Here is a 24,975-nt window from a genome sequence, read left to right on the forward strand (position 1 = left end):
GTCTACCAATATATTTAAAAAATAAATCAAAATTATAGAGCCTTACCTTATATTATGAATACAGAGAAACAATTTGAACTTGTTAATTTAAACATTAATTTAAAATTATTATTTTTTTAATACGTATTTCAATAAGAAAAATATTCAAATGAAATCATATTAATAATTATTTGCTTTATCTTTATAAGTAAATGGTTAAAATCGCAATTAAAAACTTTACAGTGAAAATGTTACGGAGTTGCTCTACTGCGGCAACGGCAACTTTATAAAAGCTTTACTGATGAGCACCAGAAAAAACAAATAAAATTAATTCATTAAATTAACGTGAAAAACTAGTGATGCTCTAGATTTGAAGTCGCGACCATCGGTCTAGATCTCATTTCTTTATCCACTGAGCCATCAATAGTATATTTCCTATTTCAAGATATCTTTTTATTATTATCATTTGCTTGATCGTGTTGTTTTTAAACGCAATGTCATCTTAATGTTATCATTTTATGAAATATATGTGTTCGTAGAGAACGCACGTGCTGTACGGATCGATGATTTAATGTAGATGTAAAGTATGAATTGTCAGACAAGCGTGACGATGTGGGCGTCATCAATACATACAAAATTAGAGTATATTCACTTCGTACTCATATTGACGAGTAGACCTTTTGTAAATGATTCGATATTTTTATTACTTAATGCAAAAAAAAACTTAACCGAATACGTAAATAAGTATTCAAAAATCTAGATTTTATAAAAAAAAAAAATATTTAATAAATTAGTTTTTAGGTCAGTTAAATTGAACTTGTGAAATGCAATTAATAAGAGAATTTAACAATTATATCTTAATGGAAACCGACCTGTTACAATATACATCTTCGTACTATTGTCATTTGTAAGCAATAAATACGTATTGTTTAAATAAAATAGGTCGCTCTCTAAACAACGCCCATGAGGCTTCTATAAAGTTTAAGTAGGTAATTCTATAGGTTTAACGAACGTTACCAAATAATTATCTTCAAATATATTATTTATACCGAAAGATACATTTAAGATAAATAATAAATTAATAATTGTGTGTACTTACGCTTTAATTTTTCAAGCGGCTCATGGTGTAAGGGTGGAGCATGATGCAACGGGGCGTGTTGCGGTTCATGGTGTAACGGCGCCATCAGACTCGATATTGCTGAGCCAACTGACGCCGCAACGGACTCGTGCAAGTGCCCTCCTCCGTGGAGCTCCAGTTCACTTAGACACAGCCCGTTCTCGCTTAGCGGCTCCATACCGGCCGCCAGCGCCTCCTTGTACACTCGGAGGTGAATCGTGATGCTTTCTTCGTACTTTAGACAAATTGGCCGCGTTAGCGACTGTCGTTTTACGCTTATTGAGCGTAAAGCATTAGTGAACCTAGAAATAAAAATAAATAGGTTTAATCTAATGAACCCTTCTCATAGTTTGGAAACTTAATAATATTTTTCTTAAAATAAACATTTTCTTAAATAAGACTGTTACTTAAAAGGTACTTTATCAGTATCAACAGTGATAATTTACAGGAAACGAATTGAAATAAATCTAAAGGATTAATATTTATTTATAACATATTTTATCATCCAGTCGTGAATACGCAATATAATAGTAAGATTTTTATCAAAACAAATCTGCTAGTCTCAGCGTTGCTCATTCAAAAAATTCCAACTAAGACAATATATCACACCTACGTAATATAAAATATTATCAACGTGATTTAAAGCGTGTACACAAAGCTGTAAAAAGTAAGCGTTGTAAATAATCGTACGATGGAGATATACGGCCTAACAAACTTTCATATTTCAAATGGGGATGTCAGTAGATGGACGTTTTTTTTCGATCATAAAACTCGGTGGAATAATAGGAAGTAGGTGGAAAATGCTCGAATATAGTGATTTATGAGTTTAATTGCCTTTTTTACGTGGAACTTCAGTCGGAAATTCAATATTCAACAAAGAGAACAAAGGTCGGCGCTGAAGCGCTAACGTGCTCGTTTTGTCCGACCTATGCAGTTTTATTCCGATGTTATTATCTGTGCCGGTGAATAAAGATAAAATGGCATTTACGATTAAACATTTCTAAAAATGTTTTAGAAATTAAATTTTATTTTGAATGTTTATTGAAATTTGTATGTTTTATAGCTTAAATGCATCGTAGTAACAAACAAAAATAATAACAGTTTTAATAAAATAATGTTTCTAATTATATAATTATTAATACAACCATTCCAAGCTAGTACAAGACCTACTTATTCAAGGCCTCCTCTCCTTTTGAGGTTTAGTCACGCAGTGGTACACTCACAGGCTTACTTTACTGAGAGCTTATAAAAAGTTTCTATATTTTATTCAAAAATATTTATGTATCTATGCTGAACTCACTTTTAGGTAATTTCATCAAAACGAAGCAATTGAAAAAAGTGAATCAGATGATTTATAATTTAGGATTCATTTTTAAAAATATCTATTACATGTGGAAATTAAAGCTCGTTATTAAATATAACACTGCGTTATTTTCTCATATCTGATTAAAACTAATTTGGTCAGTAATGTTACAATAGTAAAATGCATGAATTACAAAGTACAGTCAAACATAATTGAACTGTAAATATATACTAGAGAAATTGAGAAAAAACTTTGGTGTAAAAATACAATATATATATATACATATTTTTAAATTATTTGCTAATCTCATCACGTGAGACAATGATAAAATATTAAATCTCTCTTTGGTGTATTATAAAACTGACAGAAATATCTATGAAACTTGACGGATGGATTAATTATTGGATTGTATATCACAAGTATAGAATGAAAGACACGCGTTTAGACATTTGCTATGGACAAGAAAAACAGTGCAGTTACGTCAGACTGGATATCCCTACTGTGTCAATGCGCAACTAACCATTTTATTTCACTAGTAATCAGTATTATTAACATTAAAAACTTTATTAAAACGTATCAATAAAATTATAAATGCAACCATATTTAAATATTATTTTTTGATTTTCCTTAATAAACAAAATAACAGAATAGGTACCGACAATGTGGCTTATTACTTGGTTCATTTTATAAAAAAATTAAATCGTTATTATTTTATGAAAAACATTTATTTATTAGAATTACACGTTGTACTCTCCCTTTAATATATTGGAATCTGTTAAACGTTGTTGCTGTCATTATTATTTGACAAAAATTGTTATACCTTATCAATATAACGTTTTTTAACTACACTTACAACTATAAGATTCGAGTCTACGACAATGTATTATTGTTAAACGTCACTAAATCAAATCAGTAATCCCAGAATTTTGATTGTGATACTTGCTGGAAATAAAACCATAAAGGCACATCAAAATAATAAAAAGATAAAGCAAAGGCACGGAACAGACGAACACGTTAGTGAAAATTTGTTAATTTGTCAAAAAAAAAAAACAACGTTACTAAATATATAGCGTAAAAATATGTTTATTATCTATATATAAGCATTTATGCTTTTAAAGTTAAATTCTGTCTTGTAAAATAGTTATGTTTTTACTTCTTTACAAGTATAAATTTCAATTGGTATGAATTAAGTAAGGTTATGTTTTTTTTTGTTTATATGACACATTCTGTCAAGACAAAACATTTCATACAAATAGAAAATTCTAAATGAATGTTTGCTTATTTTTCTTTATTATGTTCAACATAAACTTTACTCTGAAACAACACAAACAAAAAAAAAACAACATTACTCTGAAAATCTAAATCATAAATATGAGATAAGCTAATATGACAACAATCATATGATTGTAAAAGTAGACGGTAACATTCAACCTACAGTTGTTATTTTCTGAAGTTAATCAATACATGAATAAAAATGTCCTATAATAGAATATTTAACTTCATAACTAACTATATTAGATGGGTACTTTAACAGATTAAATAAATAAGTCACTTACTTCGAGAACAAAACGGCACATTTCACAAAAAAACAAACACGATCAAAAACTGAACATAGAAAAATCATATCTATAACATGTAAGTGAATGCAATGTGAGTGTCGAACATGTGTAACGACATCCAACACGGCAAATATTTGAGTGTATCTTGCTTGTATCTGGCCTATCAGTTGATAACAGTTTTTATGGCGGTGTCGATATTGACACGCACGATACTGGCGTTCCGTGAGAAACATTCAATGTATCTATTCATGAATGTGAATAAAAATAGGCAAGTTATCGCTACTTGTCTTAGCGTCATGAGTGTGTCTGTGCATTTTTACAGTTATTTTAGGTACGAGTGATTCAAATTATTTCATTGTAAATAGGTTTTATGTATTATTGTTTTTTATGTAAATAGTTATACTTATTTATATTTTTTAATATAAAAACATACGGTCTATCCGTGTCGATGGATTGTAGTCAATATAAAATAAGTAAGTAAATTCGGCTTGTGACAAAAATTCCTCAGACGCTTCCATATAACCCACTTGTACCACTTTATAAACAAAGCTGACATTATTATTATAGTAATGTTGTCATCGTGATATTGAAATTACCCTTCATCTTTATGTATTTATTGTTATAATAAATGAATATTAGTAGTCATGACGGTTCATATGTCTATCTTTACATCCACTATTTAAACTATTTTGTGGTGAAATTGCTCTTTTTTTATAGAATAGGAAGGTGGACGAGCATATGGGCCACCTGATGGTAAGTGGTCACCAAACGCCCTTAGACATTGGCATTGTAAGAAATGTCAACCATCGCTTATAGCCAATGCGCCACCAACCTTGGGAACTAAGATTTTATGTCCCTTGTGCCTGTAATTACACTGGCTCACTCACCCTTCAAACCGGAACACAACAATATCAAGTATCAGCTCGTAGCATGAACCTTAGAGTCTCGTTGTATTACTTTTTCTTTAAAAATGTAGACCACTTATTTTATTATCTCCTATTTTACACATTGGGCCTCAACTCCAATAAACTTTGAAATCATCTGCTATTTGTACCGAAGAGCCTAAATATTACTGTTCAAATATCTGACTTTTGTCAATTGACAACCGCAACACCGCTACCATTTGTCATCCCCAATGACCACTAAAAATTATGAATGGCATTTCCAAAAAAAATCCTCATAGTCATATATTTCAAATTTTTCTACTACAAAGGTAAATTATTAGCACACTAAACTTTATCCCTTGGGGTTCGTATTAAATATCATCAAATTCGGTTCAGTGGTTTAATAAGGCTATTTTAATAAAGTCAAGTCTATATCTGCAAACTAAAAAAGGCCAGTAATGTTAAAATAGTTAAACCTATCTGAATTAATTAAATTTAATTTAAGCCTCTTTACGCTCTAACCTTATCTCTATACCGGTTACACATAGAACCATCATTACTACATTTTATTGTAATAATGTGATAATTATTATAATACTATAGATAATACCACAGATATAAAATATATACCACTACCACCACATATATACCACTTAACGAAGACTCGACAAAATCTAGCGTTCGATTGTCATAAATTTAATAGTTTAGTTGCATGTCCAGTCGAGACCTTACCATGGTTTAGGCCCGAAAATGAAAAATCGCATTACAGTTTTCTAATTGTCATGTTTCTAAGAGCCCAAAAATCTTTGTATCCAAAAGCATAGAGCAATTATGCACTTATTAGATGACTTATTGAGATAATTACTTGAAAATGGTTAAAAAACCTGAATAATTTATAATGCGGCCATGACAAATCTAGAATCCGTAACAGCCTATGAATGTCCCACTGCTGGGCTGAAGGCGTCCCCTCCGTTTTTGAGGAGAAGGTTTGGAGGTTATTCCATCACGCTGCTCCAGTGCGGGTCGGTGGAATACACATGTGGTAGAATTTCAGTGAAATTAGACACATGCAGGTTTCCTCGGGATGTTTTCCTTCCCCGTAAAGCACGAGATGAATTATAATCACAAATTAAGCACATGAAAATTCAGTGGTGCTTGCCCGGGTTTGAACCCACGATCATCGGTTAAGATTCAAGCATTCTTACCACTGGGCCATCTCGGCTTTTTTTTTTCGCCTAACAAAATTGAACTAAAAATTTATCATTTATTTTATATTATATATTTAATACTTATAAAGACTTACTAAATGCCGAGACTTTAAATTCAATCAATATAAAAATTCGGTGGTGCTTGCCCGGGTTTGAAACCACGATCATCGGTTAAGATCACGCGTTCTTACCACTACACCATCTCGGCTTTTTTTTACGGCTTTCTCTGACAGAGAATCAAGTTACCTTAATGATTAAGGACTTTGTTTTATTTTTAGCCGACCGAAGGAGGACTTTCTAAATTCAGTGATTTATTTTTATTTTGTTATATGTTATGATATTTTAAACGTGTGTAACTGTTTACATTAAAAAGGTCTCTGTATTTGTATTATTTTATATTATTGTTTTGTTTTTATTAAGTAGTAATGAGAATTTTTTAATAAAACTTTAATTTTTTTTAACTTATTGCCTACAAAATAACAACTAGTATTATTTATCCTTTTGAAGAACTTTCCAACGGACCAAATTACGTACAATTTACTTAGTGTAGTATTGTAGCTGTGTGTAAGCCAACAATGGAGTGTAGATTTCAATCAATCTATTCTCCAAGATATTTTGATAGTGGTAGTGTTAAGTTTTAGGTTTATATTACACGCTGGCTAGTTATTCTTCTGCCAAACAATACAATATTTGTGCTCTAATATAAAAAGTAAGTAAGCCAGTGTAATGATGCAATTGAATCATAAGGCATAAGAACTTCTGTCCCATAATCCGTGACGCATTGGCAGTGAAATGATAGTTCAAACTTAGTGTCAGTTCCTATAAGCGACAGTTATTTGCCCCTTTGCCTTCTTATATTAAATTTAAAAAAGTTAAATAAATTATACATTATAATTATATGTTAAAGTTTGTTTTTCTTTAATATTACTTTGGTTCCTGACAGTTAGTTCATATTTATATTTTTTGTTAAAAAAGTTTAATCTTACACGCTATAATCATTATCATTTTAAACATAATTGAAAAAATTATTTTTTGTTTGTTTAAATTCATTAAACATTGATAGTGTGTATAACTTACATACATATTTATCGAATACCTAATTGATTGGCATATGCTATACGAGTAATATTAATAAATAAAACGACGAAAAAAAAAGACACAATTATTACCTGTCAAATTATTATTCATTCTAATTTTGAATTTTGTTTCGTTACTTTATTTACACTTATATTTGCACCTGTTAAATTTTCATTGAAACGAATGTCGTCTTACTACGAGTAGGTAGGTAACCTACGTCAGTTATTTAGAAGCATCATCATTTGAATTTTTATCATTAATGTACATTATACACATGTAGCTAACCTTATTATTTAATTAAAAAAAAAAACTCAAATGAACATAGTTATATGATTTGAGAAGTGAACATTATACAATTTTACTATTATAGAAAATATTTTACTTACAGATTATTTATATGTACATAAGAACCTACCTATATGCCGTAGATTAGATTTAGGCTTAGAAATATATTTCTTATTCAGCCACATATTAAAAAATTAGAGGTAGATAAGACTTCAGTGATTAGGTAACACTGAAATATCTCGCGACAATTTTTTATCCCTAAGATTTTCTCAATTAGTCTACAAATTATATAAAGAACTATAAAAATATTATTTATACGTATGATTTCAAGCGAATTCGATTAGTACCTACGTATATGTTAGTGTATTTTGTTATATTAGATTACAATATCATTTCGATTTCCGTTCTTTGATAAATATATCTACAATTACAGCATTGCAATCAACTTTTTATTATCAACAGTAGCCTAAATTACTTTGTAGGTAGGTAATATTTGTTTTAAATTTTGAAATAAACGCGCGCCTTTGTTCATTTAATGAATTTAAAATCAAATATAATGAATGTAATGTATCCATTATTCAGTTTCTTAATGAGGTTTTGAATGGAAAACAAATAATAATGAATATACACTATTTTTGTTTTAATAGTCCACTAAACATTTGATAATAGTATTCATTTAAATAATAAAATGAATACCTTTATTTAAAAATAATAACAATAAAAAAATATAATATATAAATGTAACAATTAATTAGATAAAATCAAAATATTATTTATGCAGATACATGTTATTTTTTTTTATTGCAGCTTTATAATATAAATTAATTACTTTTTAAATAATGATTGGTAATAAATTATATCCGTCGGCAAAAAGTAAAAATAGACATTAAGTATTATCATATAGCTAAACAATTGAATAACTAGTTATATTAATAATCTTATAATAAAATTAATAAGAAAAAATTTTTTTTTTTTATAAGTATCAAAGTAGTGCTAATATTTGAATAATTTTAGGCTAAAATTTAAAGTATCTTGTTATATCAAATATCGGGTATTATAGCGATCTTTGTATCAGCGCCTCTATTGGACGTCCGCAAAATTTGGAAAACGTTTAATTTCAGAAGATTTTCGTTATCTTCAAATGATTTGTACGATCCCTCATCCGGGATTTTAAGCACACGAGGCCAGTGTGAATTTGGTAAGTTGAGAAAAATTGAAAAATATTTCCAATTAGGGTTAAAAAAAGAAAAATCCATTCACGATTCTTAAAATGTTTCGTCTCTATATCATCACATATTCATTGATATTACTATATTTAATGATATATTTATAAAGTGATTTCATTATAACACGTACGTACTAAGCGAAAGTGCTATCAATTGATTGATATAAGCCTCTTTGATGGAACCGATTCAATTATAAGCACTTACGAATATATGGATTTTATTAATCTATATTGAATACTAAACATGACGAAAATGGGGCACATACGTTTGCAGTAAAAGTATGAAACTAGCCTTACAGAAGTTTAACATAAGACAAAATTCCATGAAATGCAAAAAACGACTTCACTCTACAGTAACAGCCCGTTAATGTCCCACTGCTGGGCTAAGGCCTCCTCTCCCTTTTGAGGAGAAGGTTTGGAGCTTATTCCACCACGCTGTTCCAATGCGGGTTGGTAGAATACACATGTGGCAGAATTTCAATGAAATTAGACACATGCAGGTTTCCTCACGATGTTTTCCTTCACCGTTAAGCACGAGATGAGTTATAAACACAAATTAAGCACATGAAAATTCAGTGGTGCTTGCCCGGGTTTGAACCCACGATCATCGGTTAAGATTCACGCGGTCTTACCACTAGGCCATCTCGGCTTACTCTATCTATTTACAAATTATTTTTTAGTTAATATCCTAAGTATATACATCCGACTTGTTAATAAATTAAAATTTAATTCGTTTAACATGCTTTTTAATATTTTATTTACTTTTTTTTTTTTATATATACGCTTACGGTTTTTTAATGGACCAGCACTGAGCAGTTCAATCGTAGCGGTCCATTGTAGAGCTAAACATAAAGTTATCACTAACTTAGGTAGTTTACTACCTACCTTAGTGAGTAACTTACTCACTAAGGTAGGTAGGTATAATGCCAATTCCAAACAATATTTTTTCTCAATATTACACTTGGCAACCTTACCCCATAGGTACATTATTTTTACTATGTAAAATATTACTTCAATGGATGCGACTAGCACGGGACCGGGAGAACTGGCGCGCCTGTGAGGAGGCCTTTGTCCAGCAGTGGATTAATGTGTTGAATATGATGATTATGAAAATATTACTTTATAGAATATAACATAAACTTACTTTTGAGTTTATTATTTACTTTGAGTAAGGTACTTAAGTATATCTTTTTATATAATTTAAATTAAATTATATTTTAACAGTCTTATATTTTATTTGATTTTTTAGTATATATTAGTTATTATTTGGTAAGAAATAAATATTTATATAATTAATGATTAAGTTGTTTAAAAATCAATTAAATAATAACCTACTAAAGAGAAGATAAAATAAGTACGTAATTACCAGCAGCTTATTTGGGGTTAAATAATTAAAAAAATATTACCTATAGCTAATTTAATTATGATTTTTGTATTTTTAAGAATTTTAATAACACGAGAGAAAGAGAGCAATGAACAAAATATTTATTACAAGTAAATGTAATGAAATACCTTAAGCAAGAAACTTCCTTGGTCATTTGTTTTTCAATAATTTCGCTATCAGGTAGTATTTGTGGAAATAAATTCCTTGCATTGAATGTAATGTTTTATGTAATATATATTTACTATAATATAGTAAACACAAGTCGAGATGGCCCAGTGGTAAGAACGCGTGAATCTTAACCGATGAATGTGGGTTCAAACCCGGGCAAGCACCTCTGAATTTGCATGTGCTTAATTTCTGTTTATAATTCATCTCGTGCTTTTCGGTGAAGGAAAACATCGTGAGGAAACCTGCATGTGTCTAATTTCATCGAAATTCTGCCACATGTGTATTCCACCAACCCGCATTGAAGCAGCGTGGTGGAATAAGCTCGAAACCTTCTCCTCAAATAGGGAGAGGAGGCCTTAGCCCAGCTGTGGGACATTTACAGGCTGTTACTGTATAATATAGTAAATGAAAGCAGCAACCTATTTTACGTTTATGCGATGAAAAACATTGTCTTAATTATTAGCGGTGTAGGAGGTAGTGCGTGGTGCGTTCAAAATTACTGAAATAGTTCACAGTTCATCCATTCGAAGTACTCACCTTGAAAGTGTTATATTAGTGCTGTTGTTTCGTTTTGGTTGTAGTATAAGATTATTTAGTCGGAAGTCCTTAGGAAGACGGTCACTGTGTGCGTGCACGAAATCCGATGATATCCGTCATAATCTCGTCCAAGCCGCTGGATTACGCGTCCACGCGGCCGCCCGTCACCCACTAACGTAAACACAAGAACAGACCGATACCGATAAATCAAAGCGCACGATCCGCGACGGGAATCCGCTAAATCCTTGCGGGATCGCGTAAAAAATACTAGTATTAAAAACAGTCTTAAGTGGGCTTACGAACGCGGCGCGGAACGGCCCGCACTGGCTCTAATCTCGGCCACTTCCCGACGCAATTTGAACCTAACTCCACCACTCTATACATCATCCGGCGACGCCCGCCCACCGCGCCGCCGCGGCCCTATACTCTCATCTCTGTCACGCTCGTATGTTTCCCGCTTGCGACTATCTCACTCGCGCTGAAATCTCGTCGCGCTGAGTTTTCAGTGCGTGCGGGCGAGGGGGGCGCAGTCAGCTGGCCGAACTTATGCGGATAAAATCGACTTTTTATCGGCTTGCTGTGACGCCTAGTGACGTCACTGTTTACTTCGGATGGACGTGTATTTGTAGTAAAATTATTCTTAAGCTTAAGCTGTAAGAAAAAAATCAATTTAAATAAAAATTGTAAATGTTACAGCAAATGCATTACAATTAATTTATTTTTTAACTTATAAGTAATTAAGCTTTTGTTTGTATTAAATAGAATGCTATTTTTATAACTAGGTAGATATATTATTTAGATCTAAGTTTTAAACGAAAAAGCTTAACAATTAGACTTAAGATGAGATTATACTTTAATATATGTATCTAAATTTATTCAACGTCCAAAGCTCATTTAAATCGTGCAATATGTTTTCCTTATAGCACACAAATAATTGCAGTTTAAATCGCGTTCCATGCAGCGTCGCCCGCAATAAATAAACGAGTGTTCGCAACGTAAACAGATCGAGCGCATTAACCGCGCGTCGGCGTACATAAAGAGAGCGGTATAAATATAAAGTTCCCACTCGCTGCCGCGCAAACTTAGCTAAACAACGCCATAATTGCCTTCATTACTTAAATTACTGAAATTATTTATTCAAAAAGCTGGCAACATTTAGGCGCGTGCGGCTCCGCCCACGGAGTATCCACGGCCCAATTGGAAAGCGGCGCGGTGCGGTGGGAGGGGCGCTCAGCAATATGGCGGACAGACTGGCGACCTTCTTGAAACGAACGCGTCGGGAACTCGCCGACGCTGCGAGTGCTACGTTTTACTCAGTCAACTACATGTGCTAAATGGTGCTTAATTAAACGCCACCGTTAATTATTCGGTGTCAAAATGAAAATTCATCAAGCAATAAGCTACAATTATTTGTATCCTCGCCGAAGTTGCTCCGACGGGAGTTTCCCGACGGCTGAAGACAGTCTTCAGTGAAACAATGCTTTGGTAACAATTATATAGGTAAGATCAATTATTTACGTCACCAAATATACTTTCTCCCATTGTAAGTAAACCTGTATATTAAAATCTTAGTTCCCAAGGTTGGTGGCGCATTGGCTATAAGCGATGGTTGACATTTCTTACAATGCCAATGTCTAAGGGCGTTTGGTGACCACTTACCATCAGGTGGCCCATATGCTCGTCCACCTTCCTATTCTATAAAAAAAAATATATTAACTGTAATGAGTAATAGTTAACAGATAACAGATTATCTTTAAAGATAGGTAGGGAACATATGATAAATTAAATTTTTTCTTGTATAAGTAGATAACATTGAGGTAAAAATATACCTTATTAGAATTAAGTAAACCAGTAGGTAAGTAGGTAATATAGCACACTCACTCTATCCTCCTAGGTTGCTAACTAAGGTATCTAATGATAACTTCTTCTTCTTTCTTCTTTGTTCAAACCCTCTTCCCAGTTCAGCTGGGGTCGGGTCTCCTTGTACATCTGCGCCAGAGAGCTCTGTTCTGGGTTGTCTGTGTAGTCAGATTCTCTTTCTGGGCCTCTTTTTGTATGTTTGACCACCAGGTTGCGGGCGATCGCCCTCATCCCCGCGGTCGGTCCGGGATATTTAAGGCTTTCTTGATAGGATGATCATCGTTACGTCTCAGGATATGGCCGTACCAGCGCAGTCGACATTCCTTCAATTTCAATTTATTTTTTTCAATTTTTCCACAAGGTATCTAATGATAACATTGAGATTTAAATAATAATCCTAATTTAGCTTCCTAATTGTTTTTTTTATTATTTTAGCCGATTTAGTAAATTTTAAATAATAGATAGATATATATTAATTCCTACACTTTTATAGATAATTATTAAAAATAATAACATATAATTTTTTTCTCAATTTTATAATTACCAAGTTAATAATTAGGAATATTTTAATATAGAGATTTAAGAAAGAGACGCTTAGGAACTGTCACTAGATACATATTAATTAGTTCTACTAAGACATACCTTCACACGGTTAAAAAACCTTAATTTTTTTTTACATTTAACCTAAAATTTATTTTTAGTTACGAATATCTGCAACATAAATACAAATATTATTTAAAGTATCATCTCGACCTCTTTTATTAGATATTGAGAAAAACGTGAAAAGAAACGGAAAAACATGTACCTACCTTAGTATATGACCTAAGTATATATATTCCAGCAATGGAAAATGATATCACATTAAGCTTTCCTTTTGTCTATGATGCATTCCCCCGACGATAATACATCTACAGATCGACTCATACTTATTTTGAGCCAAGATGGTCTAATAAATGGAACATGTAAGGTTCTACACAAATAAACTGTAGCTGAATCAATCAATTTAAGATACCATTTACTAGTGGTAGGGCTTTGTGCAAGCTCGTCTAGATAGGTACCACCCACTCATCAGATATTCTACCGCAAAACAGCAGTACTTGGTGTTGTTGTGTTCCGGTTTTAAGTGTGAGTAAGCTAGTGTAATTACAGGCACAAGGGCATATCATCTTAGTTCCCAAGTTTGGTGGCATTGGCAATGTAAGCGATGGTTAACATTTCCTACAATACCAATGTCTATGGGCGTTGGTGACCACTTACCATCAGGTGGCCCATATTCTCGTACTATATGAAAAAAAAACATTGGACTTTCAAGTGCCTTTATGCTTACGTTAAATGATGAAAAAATTGTACTTTGTATAATCCTATTTAAGTCATCAGTAATGTCTCCTTTAAACGACATTCATTTGTATTGATTTGTTCTGGTTAGATATCGAAACACAAGGGTCACATCAGACATAGCTTCCATAGCTCTTATGGTTGGCGACACACGTCAAATGTATGGCTAAGATGCGGTTTATATATCTTGCACTGCAAAAGCTGGGTGAAGATTATACTTCCATCAGATAGTTTGCACTACTAAAACAAAAAAAAAAACTCCCATAAAAGCTGGTAGCTTTAATGGGAGTTTACCAATTGATCCAATGAGAATCCATTCTCACCACCTCGATGTCTGAAAATCCACAACAGCGCGATTTTTAAAGCATTTTTTGGCTCGCACAACCACTCTGTGCAATCAGCTTTCGATGGCTTAACTGACTTTTTCGAACCGATATGACATAGAAACCTTCAAAAAAAGAGCGTATTCATTATTTAAAGGCCATGGGCGGTGGTAGACACTTTCCATTAGGTGAGCATCCTGGTCGTTTGTCCCCCTCTAACGTAAAATAAATGTTAATAAAAATTCTTACAGTTTTAATTTCCAGCCACTGAGATGATCACCATCTTCGTTTGACAGGGCTTGACTGTTTGTTCTTAATAGTAAAAGCGGAATTCATAAACATGCATAGGTATATCACAACCCTCAATAGATAGGTAACCTCTATATTATAGCATAAGGTCCTGGAATAAGCCTTGTTATAAAAAAACTGAATTTTTCCCAATGAAAAAGAAATGTCTGTTACCAGCTTTGACTTATTGTAACACATTTACTTTCTGAAAGTAAATAATAGGTACTATCCTAGTAATTTAAAATCATTTTATGTATACCATAAATAATAGATAGGCAATTCTAAAAACACCCTGAATGGAGTCTCATGCCCCAAGATTATAAACAGACCAGACAGACGGGTCTGTTTTGTAGATTGAAAACTGTTTATATATCTACTCGCAAAGCGTGCCCTCAAAATAATATGACATTACACTATGAAAACACTTGTGACTTTTCTGTGTACTGAGTTTCTTATGAGGAAAAATATACGAATTAATTGTAAAAAAATACTCAGGTAAATTTAACTTACACCACAGAAATCGGGTTGTAGCAAGTAGTTTTAGATATATTTAGTAAGAATGAATAAGGCTATCATAAATTAAGCCTTTTAAATGATATTATAGCACATCTCGCAATCATAATGGAGAGTACCTATTCTTATCTAATTACTACTCAAATGCCAAACATCATCAGGACAAAATACTCAATATTTACCTACTCAATTATATTTTGTATTCCAAGGCGGTAAAATTATAATAATGAGATCATTGTGAACAATGCAGAAATTAAATCGAAAGTTAGCCTAATTTAATAAAAATGTCTCTTTTATAATTTCATTTAATAAAAAAAAAAACATTTATTTATTTTCTTTTTAAAAACTCATTAATAATGTAATATGATATTATTTATAATAAAAATAACATATAAAATATAGTATTTTTCATAGCATATAAGGCATAGCTTCATCATGTGGTACTATTACGTAGGTGAATCATCAAGCTGGAATGCTATTTTAATAGGTACCACAATTCAGTGTCAAGATGCAATAAATTACTGAGTTACGATTCTATCGAAAGACTCTTTGGAACGTTGATCGAATTCTGCACTAACCGTTATATAGTTAAAATGCTTTGTACATGCTTCTCCCGGCATTAAGAACCTTGTAAATTAAATTCAGACATATCACAATTATTTATTTTACATACGTCTTTGTAATTATAGCTTTTTTTCTTTTCAGATACCCTAAACGGAGTACCTAACATCAGAGGCTGCGGCACCGAATAGTTCATGAAACATAAAATATAGTATCAGAAATGAGACTTAAATATTTATGACAATTCAATTATAGTCTTAATATTAAATTAAATTAATTCTTCTATTGTTTTTAAGTATCGACTTAATTCTTTTATTTGTCAGTATATAATTAAATCAATACAATAAATATCACATAACAAAGAATCTTTCATTAAAAACCTTTAAATTCTACCTGTTACTAGGTAATGACATAATTAACCTTCAACTTTCGAACAACAATTTAATTACGTAACAGCAACACCAATTAATTTTCATTACTATCGCCCAGATAATAACAACTTATAATCCATATTAATATTATAAAGTGAGTTTGCTTGTTTGTTATTTTTTGTTAAGATTTCACGTCTTAACTTCTCAACCGACAATTTTATATAAACATTGTTAGGGGTACAGAAAATTACATAGGGCACCTAACATAACTATCCCTCACATGCGCACTAGTTAAATATAATTAGCGATTAACGAACTATTACATACATACAAGCCTCAATATTTCACGCATTTATGATATGAGATACGGACACTGTATACTCATAATCAGATTATAGCTAATACAATACACTCGTTGAGCTCGAGCAATCAAACGTACAGACTTTACATATAAAGCTTATTTAAAATACACAATACGCTTAAACCCGCCGGCGTCAACACCAGCAACAAATCTAACGTTTTCTTTGATTAATCGACTATCGCAGATGTCTCGCCAAAAATAAAGGAGTGTGGGGTCGAAACCATAATCGAGACTAAACCGAGGGCATTCCCCCGCCTCACTAATGGATAGTATTTATATCGTTTTGTTGTGATGATCATTTAAATCTGTTTCTGTAATGAATTGGCTTTTTGTTTGACAATCAAATATCAATGTCGTGATTATTTTTACTTTTAATGATTAATCAATATGGACATAAATAACTAATAATTTACATTAACAAATATAATATATTTTATTTAAATATACATACATACATACCACAATTAATAAAATATATGTGCAGATTAATATTTAAAACTTAAAACACATCATAAACACGTGAATGATGTCTAGAACGATAGTAGCGTTTCCTTATTTAATCGTGATTCCGATATTTATCTTTTCTATAAAATTAATAATTAAATTACAGTATAATTATGTATCTAATAGGCCCTTGAGCAACCCTTGTAAAAATTTTATATACGTAATTTATTTAAAACTTGAAATCAAACAATTTCTACTACCTTACAAGTAGGTACATCATTTTAAAATATAACATATTAAAAACGAAACTAAAATACCAATCATAATAATTTATACTATGACGTACTAAGTACATACAACGACGTCACGAAGTATCTCTTTAATACATGCGTAAATAATAATAGTTGATAACTTACGTCAGAACTTATGCAGAGTATGATAATAGTAATTACTGAGCCGTGTAATAGTCATACTAAACCTAATCTGAACTTGAAACATAAACATTTATAGGGAGACATAAATTGGAGGTAATGGGCCAATCAACCCTTTATCGGTATATAATATGACTAGATAATTATGATCATATTACGAGAATTCTAATTACACGTAGTACTTCGAAGGCTGTTATCATCGGTGTGATTAAACTGTCACTGTCAAACTGAATATGTTATAAAATACGAGTACGTAGGATACAATTAGGTATATAAAGCTTTTTTAAATATACTTTAAAACAGTCAACAGTCGTGTCACATACCTACTTAGTCTGAAAATAAAATAATACGTTTATCCCTGTTGTATCCGCAATCAATATTTGTAAGCTTAAGTTTCCACTGAAATAGCTGCCAAATTCTTTGCTTGCAAAATTTTTAATTCTTTAGACAGTCAACAACAGATACACAATCCGTCCGTCCGTCCGTAACAGCCTGTGAATGTCCCACTGCTGGGCAGAAGGCCTTGTCTCCCTTTTTGAGGAGAAGGCTTAGAGCTTATGCCACCACGCTGGTCCAGTGCAGGTTGGTGGAATACACATGCAGGTTTCCTCGCGATGTTTTCCTTCACCGTAAAGCACGAGATGAATTATAATCACAAAACAAGCATATGAAAATTCAATGGTGCTTGCATCGGGAACCCACGATCATCGATCATCATATACAATATTGCTTAAAATTTTTAGTTAGGTACAACTTACGTTGATCAACTTTCGTCAACAAAGCCAGGACATACAGAGACAGGTAAAATGTCAACACTTATCATCACTTACAAACTGCGTTAATAAAACACAAGAAAGAAAAGCCTAACTAGATTCAATATATAAAGCAACTAGCTTTCGCGCGCAGCTTCGCCCACATGTTGTTAAGTATATAAAGTAGCCTGCGCCCTTCCTTGGGATTCAAGCTTGCTTCATACAAAATTTTATCAAATCGATGTAGTCGTTTAGCGAGAAAGCGTAACAGACAAACAGACAGTTACTTTCGCATTTATATTATTAGTATAGACAGTATAAATTGCGAATCTGTGCGTCTTAATTGCGGTGTATAACTAGTTTCTAAAAAAGTTTGTAAAAGGTTGACAAACTTTTGCACGCATATTTAACACTGCGCTGACGCAAATGTGATAAGACTATAAGAGGAAAAGAATGGAGCTTATATAAAACTATAAATAAGTGAAAAATTGCTTGATGTAAATCCTGTACTTGCATATTTCTCAGAATCACAATGTTTATATTTTTGAGCACCAAACATTTAAAAGATTTTTTTAAAATGCATTTGTAAAGCTAATGTGCAAATGGGCCACCCAATGGTATATGGCCTCACACATTTTTACCCGTGAATGTGCGGTAAATTGACGATAAAAAAAAACAAACGTAGAATGATTTAGAATATTATTACCCTCATGCGCGAGATTCACTCACTCAATCTCCAATCGTGAAAAATATTATTAATATGCAATTGAAAAACTGGTTTAATTCTGCCTGCCCACAATATCGACTTTGCATTTGATGATATTTTTTAAATTCATTTGTGCCTAGTTTGTAATCTAAATCGGATGGCTTTTCCATCGCACTATAAGAGCGAGGAAATAGAGGGCGCCTTTGTTTTAAAAGACCTGAAGAAATTTTCCGACTGTAGGTATAAGTCGTTTGTATATAACAAATTATAAGCTGACTTTACAAGCGCGAAATTGCTTCAGTTTACAAACTATAAAGCTAGCTTTATAAAGTGATTGTAATGATATTTTAAGGATAATAGGCAATACACGAATATCTTGAAAATGAAACGACGCTTTACTGATCCGACCCTTAATTTTGATTTAGACAAGGGAAGACCATCAGTGAAGCACAAAAGTGCAAAATTACCTATTCAATACACAATTCTTACACTTCTGCGTGTATTTAACCCAAGTGTACGTTAATATGACTATCTATAAGCATAGAGGATGCTGCGAAGATTATGGGCGATTAGCGTATAAGCATAATCCGCTGTCAGCCGTCACCGGGTGAACTTGACCGCGTGACATGCAAACATACATATGTTAATATTTATTATAGACGAGCTCTGTACGTGTCTTCGTTCATTTGATTCAAATTATATCATTCATTAAAACTATAAAATGTAATCAAATTAGACGGCTCTCTAAATAAAGTATCATTTAATATAATTTAATACATACAAATTAAATACACATCATACTGTTCTTTTAAATTCTGTATCTGAATTTATAAAAAAGTATATGTTGGTGGAATTGGCTTAAAATTCAATTTGATCCACCTACTAACAGGTAGGTAAACTTAAATCATATTTCCTCTCGATGTTTTTCGTCACCGTTAAGTATGAGATAAATTAATAACACAAATTAAGCACATGAAAATTCAGTGGTGCTTGTACAGGTTTGAACTCGCGATCATCGGTTAAGATTCAAGACAATTTTTTGTAAATAGGTGAAAGCGACTCTAAATTTAAAGTAAATGAGGATTTTTTTAAACAATATTAACTGTGATTTTTAATAGTTTCGAGTAATTACTGAAGTACCTACATAATGTAACAAAATATTTCCCACGTCCGTCGAACGTTTTTAAAATTCTGGAATAGCTTTGTATAGTTATATTACAAACAATAAAAAAAGAAAAAAATACATCAAACGTATAAATATATCATTATTCCGTTTTCGTTGTCTTTGCTTATTGTTATTATTTTAATGTTGAAAGTTTTTTGACACTAGCAAAATATTTTTTATTTAATTTTGGTAATAATAGTTTTCTGAAAACTGAAATACCCATGTAAATGAAAGTTTTTATATTTTGTGTATAATTATGAAAAATATTACCTACCACTTGACTTCCTATTTACTTAAAATATTATATGAAACCTTCTAAACCACTTCAAACATCAGACAAGAGCTTCGTAAAAAAATTAAAAAATATTATATTTACCAAGTCAAACTAGTGCGAAAGAGCTCTTTGCCCAGCAGTGGGACCTATACCTTTTTTCATAACTAATAAAATCAGTAAATAACCGAACAGTAAATTTATTCCCCTTGGTAACTTTCGTATTTCCCGAAAAACAGATAGTGGCGGCAATAAAAGGATTAAGAGTTGTTTATATTACAGCATTACATACGCAAAGCATCCTTATCATACAGCCATAAATAAAAGTAAATCTAGACTCTTATCAATGCCACTGAATTTTTTCGATTAGATATCAATCACTTATTTCTCTCATATCCACGAAATTTATATGCTATATTTTTACATAACACTTTTTTAAACCCTAAACTATATTTTTTTAAAATAATAAACAATAGACTAACGACGGTGTTACCTTATTAATTTATTTGATTCAATTTTATTTTTACCTTAGTCATAATTTTCTCGCTGGAAAATGAAAATATTTCAAAACAATGACATAATTAATGCAGATAAAAGGTATCGGTCCGCAACGTGAATAATTTATTCTTTATGAATATTCATAACTGCTCAATACTCATTTAATTTTCTAATATAGAGAATAATTAGAAGATGTTTTGTGAAAATTGTATACTTAATAATAGGTAGATACTTCAGCCACCGATCATGGTGGCCAACGTTACTGCAAAAATAAGCGGGAAAAAATTGATCAACTCATTAATGCAAATGATACCAAAACGCAAATTTTCTTTTAAAGTAAATAATCACATATTAAATTAAGTATTTTTTATTAGTTATTTTATTAATAAGTAATCTTTACATTCCAATTTATAATAGGTACCTACTCTAACGCTACGTAACCGTATAATCGATGAAATAATTTATTGCTCAGATAAATCGTACCCATAATCGTAATAAGTCGTAATTTGAATACCTACAAATAAGTGATAAATAAAATATTTGTCTAAATATATTAATATCCTTGAAATACATAAAATAATGGTTGCCATGAAATGGTACACAAAGATCCCAATTATTAATCATTTCATTGCTTTAATGAAGTGAAATTATGCAGATTCAAAACACGATCACAATGGCCACGATCTTTGCACGATCCCCAGATAAAGGCGCTAATTCTCCTACGAAACTCCTTTCACCGACCTCTTTCATTTATAAACATTTTAAACAATATAGAGTAAATACAGGGCAATAAGTTGCCTTACAATTTGGTAAATATATAATACATTGTTATAATTTTTATGTTCCTATAATTCTTTAAATCACTATGTCATTCACATTAATAGCTATGCCCACGGTTTCACCCGCGAATTAAAAAATCACAAAGAACGGACTTATAATATTTCAGTATATACAACATTTTTATTAGTATTTTTTTCGGTTTTCGCCGCACCCGGATCTAGACAGGGCAACATACAACTGGAATCATATTTACATGAGAAAAACATCATTCCTTTAAATCTATTCTGACATAATTGAATGTCTTTCCCTGTGCTTTATTTATTGTGACTGCAAACGGTACCTTCACAGGAAATTGTGTCCTTTTAATACTAAAACGTAAATCTGTTTTTTTAATATGAACTTATTATCAACTGACCGACTAACTGGTTCATTTTTCGCCCAGATAGATAATCGGAATTGCTATTCAAAGGGGAAATGCTGCTAGCATTCTAGCCATTATTCCACGCGGTCACGATTTGTACTATTTTTAATTTTTCTTTGTATATAAATAATATAAAAGATAGACATATATCTACGCATAGGTGAGTTAACCTACATATACCAACATAAGCTAAACCCTATTTAATATGATTGATCAGATTTATCTAGTTCAAATTACATTGGAAATACAGTCATTATATAGCAATTATATCGAATAAAAATGTTCGTCGTGATTCTTTAAATCGACATAACTTTTTTATTTAATAAAATTTATAAGCTGATTGAAATAAAACAAAGACTAAATTTTAAGTAAAGTTAGCCACATATAATAGTGAGAACCGCACCTCTGTTAAGCCGTTTTTAAGGTTAGCAAGCACGAATGCACAGACAAACAGACAAAAATTCTAATCATTGTTTTGGTTCTATTGCGTTGATAAAGGCCTCCGGTAATAATTTTACTCATATATGTTCCATGTACAGATATCGATCAGTTATATATATATATATATATATATATATATATAGATTAAATAATTATAGTAGGTACATAGTATAGTCGTTATAGGTATCCTATACTAGCTATTTATTACTAGAGCTTATTTATTACTTTTCAACAAATAACTTAATTGTAACTTTTTCTATTTTCACTTACACTTAAGAATTATGTATTAAAGTTAGTAAAGAAGGTTAGTTAATTTGCTAAGCACTTCAGAAAAAAATCACAGAAACATTGATAAATTGATCAGTTTATAATATTAAAAGTGTCAAATTAATAAAATACTTACACAAAATCCTGTCTAAAATTGATCGCAATCATTTCCTATTGTATAAAATGATGACGTAAAAAATGATCCGTACGTCAATAAGCAATAAATCAAATTTGTAACGTAAAATAATTCTGTTATAAGAAGAAATTGAAGAATTAACGCATCTCTAGAGGGACCTGCGATAATCTCCTGCCCCTGTATTTCATAAACTTTACAAATTGTGATCTTATCTTTTAATTTTGTTTCGACTAAGGGACGTTAATACGATTAATTAATGTTTCCGAACTTTCTTGTTAAATTACAATTCTTATAAAATCATAATTCAATTGACTATAAACTGTGGTAGGTTTTTACGTAACTCTTGTGGTACCTACCCACCCAACGTCAATTGGTACGTAAAGTATGTATTCAAAGATGTTGGTTTGCAGTATGAGTACATTAGAAGCAGGTAACCTTAACTGCCGGTTTATTGAGGATGTAAGTATAAGCTAACATTTCCTACAGTTGATTTATTTATGATGACAATTTAACTAATCTACTTTTTAAGTATATAGAAAAATAAAAGGGGAAATGCTACTGCTTTCTTGCCACCACGCGATCACGATTTGTACAGCAATTTTTTTTTATATATAAATAGATAAAAAAAAAAACAAAAAAAAAAAAATTATTCTTAATCTACTTAACATTAGGTCTTCTTTTTTAAAATTATAAAAAAACCTAAAGATTATTTTGGTTTAGTTAAACACGACCCCAATTTAATGTTTTTTTTTCATCCTCGTTATCAAAGTTAGGAGTAGCATAATTACCGTAAATGTCAAGTGCGAAGAAGTACTCACTTGTTCCTTAATATTTTTATAGTCAAAACTTTGATAACAATACTAGAATTTAAAATGGATATTGAAAACAGATTAAAAGTTTAGACGTATCTAATACTTTAAGACATTTAAATCTTGTTTTATTTCAACGCATCAATGAATTGATAAGAAATGTTCATTATTTTCGACAGCTCATTGAAAATATTATCGTAAGACTGTTATAATACAAAGTAGCTGTAATAAAACAAAAATGTATTTACCTTACCAAGAAAAAAAAATATCATGTTTTCCTATAGCGCTTTACTCCGACGAGAACGATAAGCACAAAATTAAACAAATGACAACTTCAGCAGTGTATGCATAGACATAAAACCGCAGTCTTCGTCTTTACCTATATAGTTTATTTTAATACAGGGAAATCAATCTGTAGACCACCTGATAGTAAGCGGTCAATACCACCCAAAGACAATGGCACTGTAAAAACAATAAACCATTCCAGCCTGAACGCGCCGTAAATTCTATGATTTGATGTTCCCTTGTCCTTCTAAGTACACATTATAAACCCAAAGAAAGTACAAAGTATAGTCATTTGGCAATAAATTAAATGATGAATGAATCTTCTGTACGCGTAATCAAAACAGAACGAAAAAGACAAAGAACTACAATGTTGTTTTATAGCGCTTACAATGCTTTACAAAGCGCATTAATAGTCATGGAACTAAAGTTTAATTACCGTCTAGAATCAATACCCTTCTTAGCTAATGGAATAGTTAGAACTGGAGTCAATCACACGCATCGTAAAGCCCGCAGTTCAGTAGTTACTTCCACTACATATAATTACAATTGAATTTATGGCTCATGTTACCCCCCAATAGCTAGCTGTAGGTAAGAATATGCGAACTCTGTCTTAGAGCGAAATGTTAATTATTTCGAACAAATGTTTAAATAGTTTTGATATTGTTTATTGTAACAACAGGTTTATATTGGTAACGCGGGTTCTTGTAAGTACTTATATCTGTATTCCGACATAAATTATCTATCAATAAGATAAATACTTAATACTATTTATCTTTACTACATTTATATATTTACTATATCTTAAACAATATGATTGATGTTTTTAATGAATTCGTGTAATAGTAAAAAATCGAGATGATTTTTTTTTTCAAATTTATTTGAAAATTTTAAACAATGACAGTATTAATAAATAACTTAATCCGAACACGCCACAAAATCAATATTTGCTCCGGACAAAATTAGCGTGTAATATTTCCTGTTAGAATTATAAATGAGACAGTTACTCTCGCCAAAATATTGTCGTGAAATTGGAATTGAACGCGTCCGGTGCGCGGGCGTCGGCACGCGTACGTCACGTGACGGCCACGTGACGTAGCGCCTCCCGCGAGATACTACGCCCCTTCCTAGTATTTATTTTACAACTATCCTCTCATTGTAAGCTCATGTCATCCGACCAGCGCAAATTCAGTTTGGATTTCATCTCGCACCCCAGTTACGTCAACGCTAAGCA

General features: G+C 31.5%; 1 protein-coding gene across 1 annotated transcript in view; it reads right to left on the reverse strand.

The window, feature by feature from the left end:
* Window positions 1–11,058, reverse strand: part of LOC126771135 (pituitary homeobox homolog Ptx1) — a 50,779-nt gene extending 39,721 nt beyond the window's left edge. Inside the window, exons 1-2 of the mRNA XM_050490878.1 lie at window positions 10,727–11,058; window positions 1,079–1,398 (exon numbers count right to left, since the gene is read on the reverse strand). Coding sequence (XP_050346835.1) covers window positions 1,079–1,274 — 196 coding nt within the window. The 5' untranslated portion in view covers window positions 1,275–1,398; window positions 10,727–11,058. The remainder of the gene's footprint in view (window positions 1–1,078; window positions 1,399–10,726) is intronic.
* Window positions 11,059–24,975: the final 13,917 nt, after the last annotated feature.

The sequence above is a fragment of the Nymphalis io genome, chromosome 10 (genome assembly GCF_905147045.1).
Source record: "Nymphalis io chromosome 10, ilAglIoxx1.1, whole genome shotgun sequence".
Taxonomy (NCBI): Eukaryota; Metazoa; Arthropoda; class Insecta; order Lepidoptera; family Nymphalidae; genus Nymphalis; species Nymphalis io.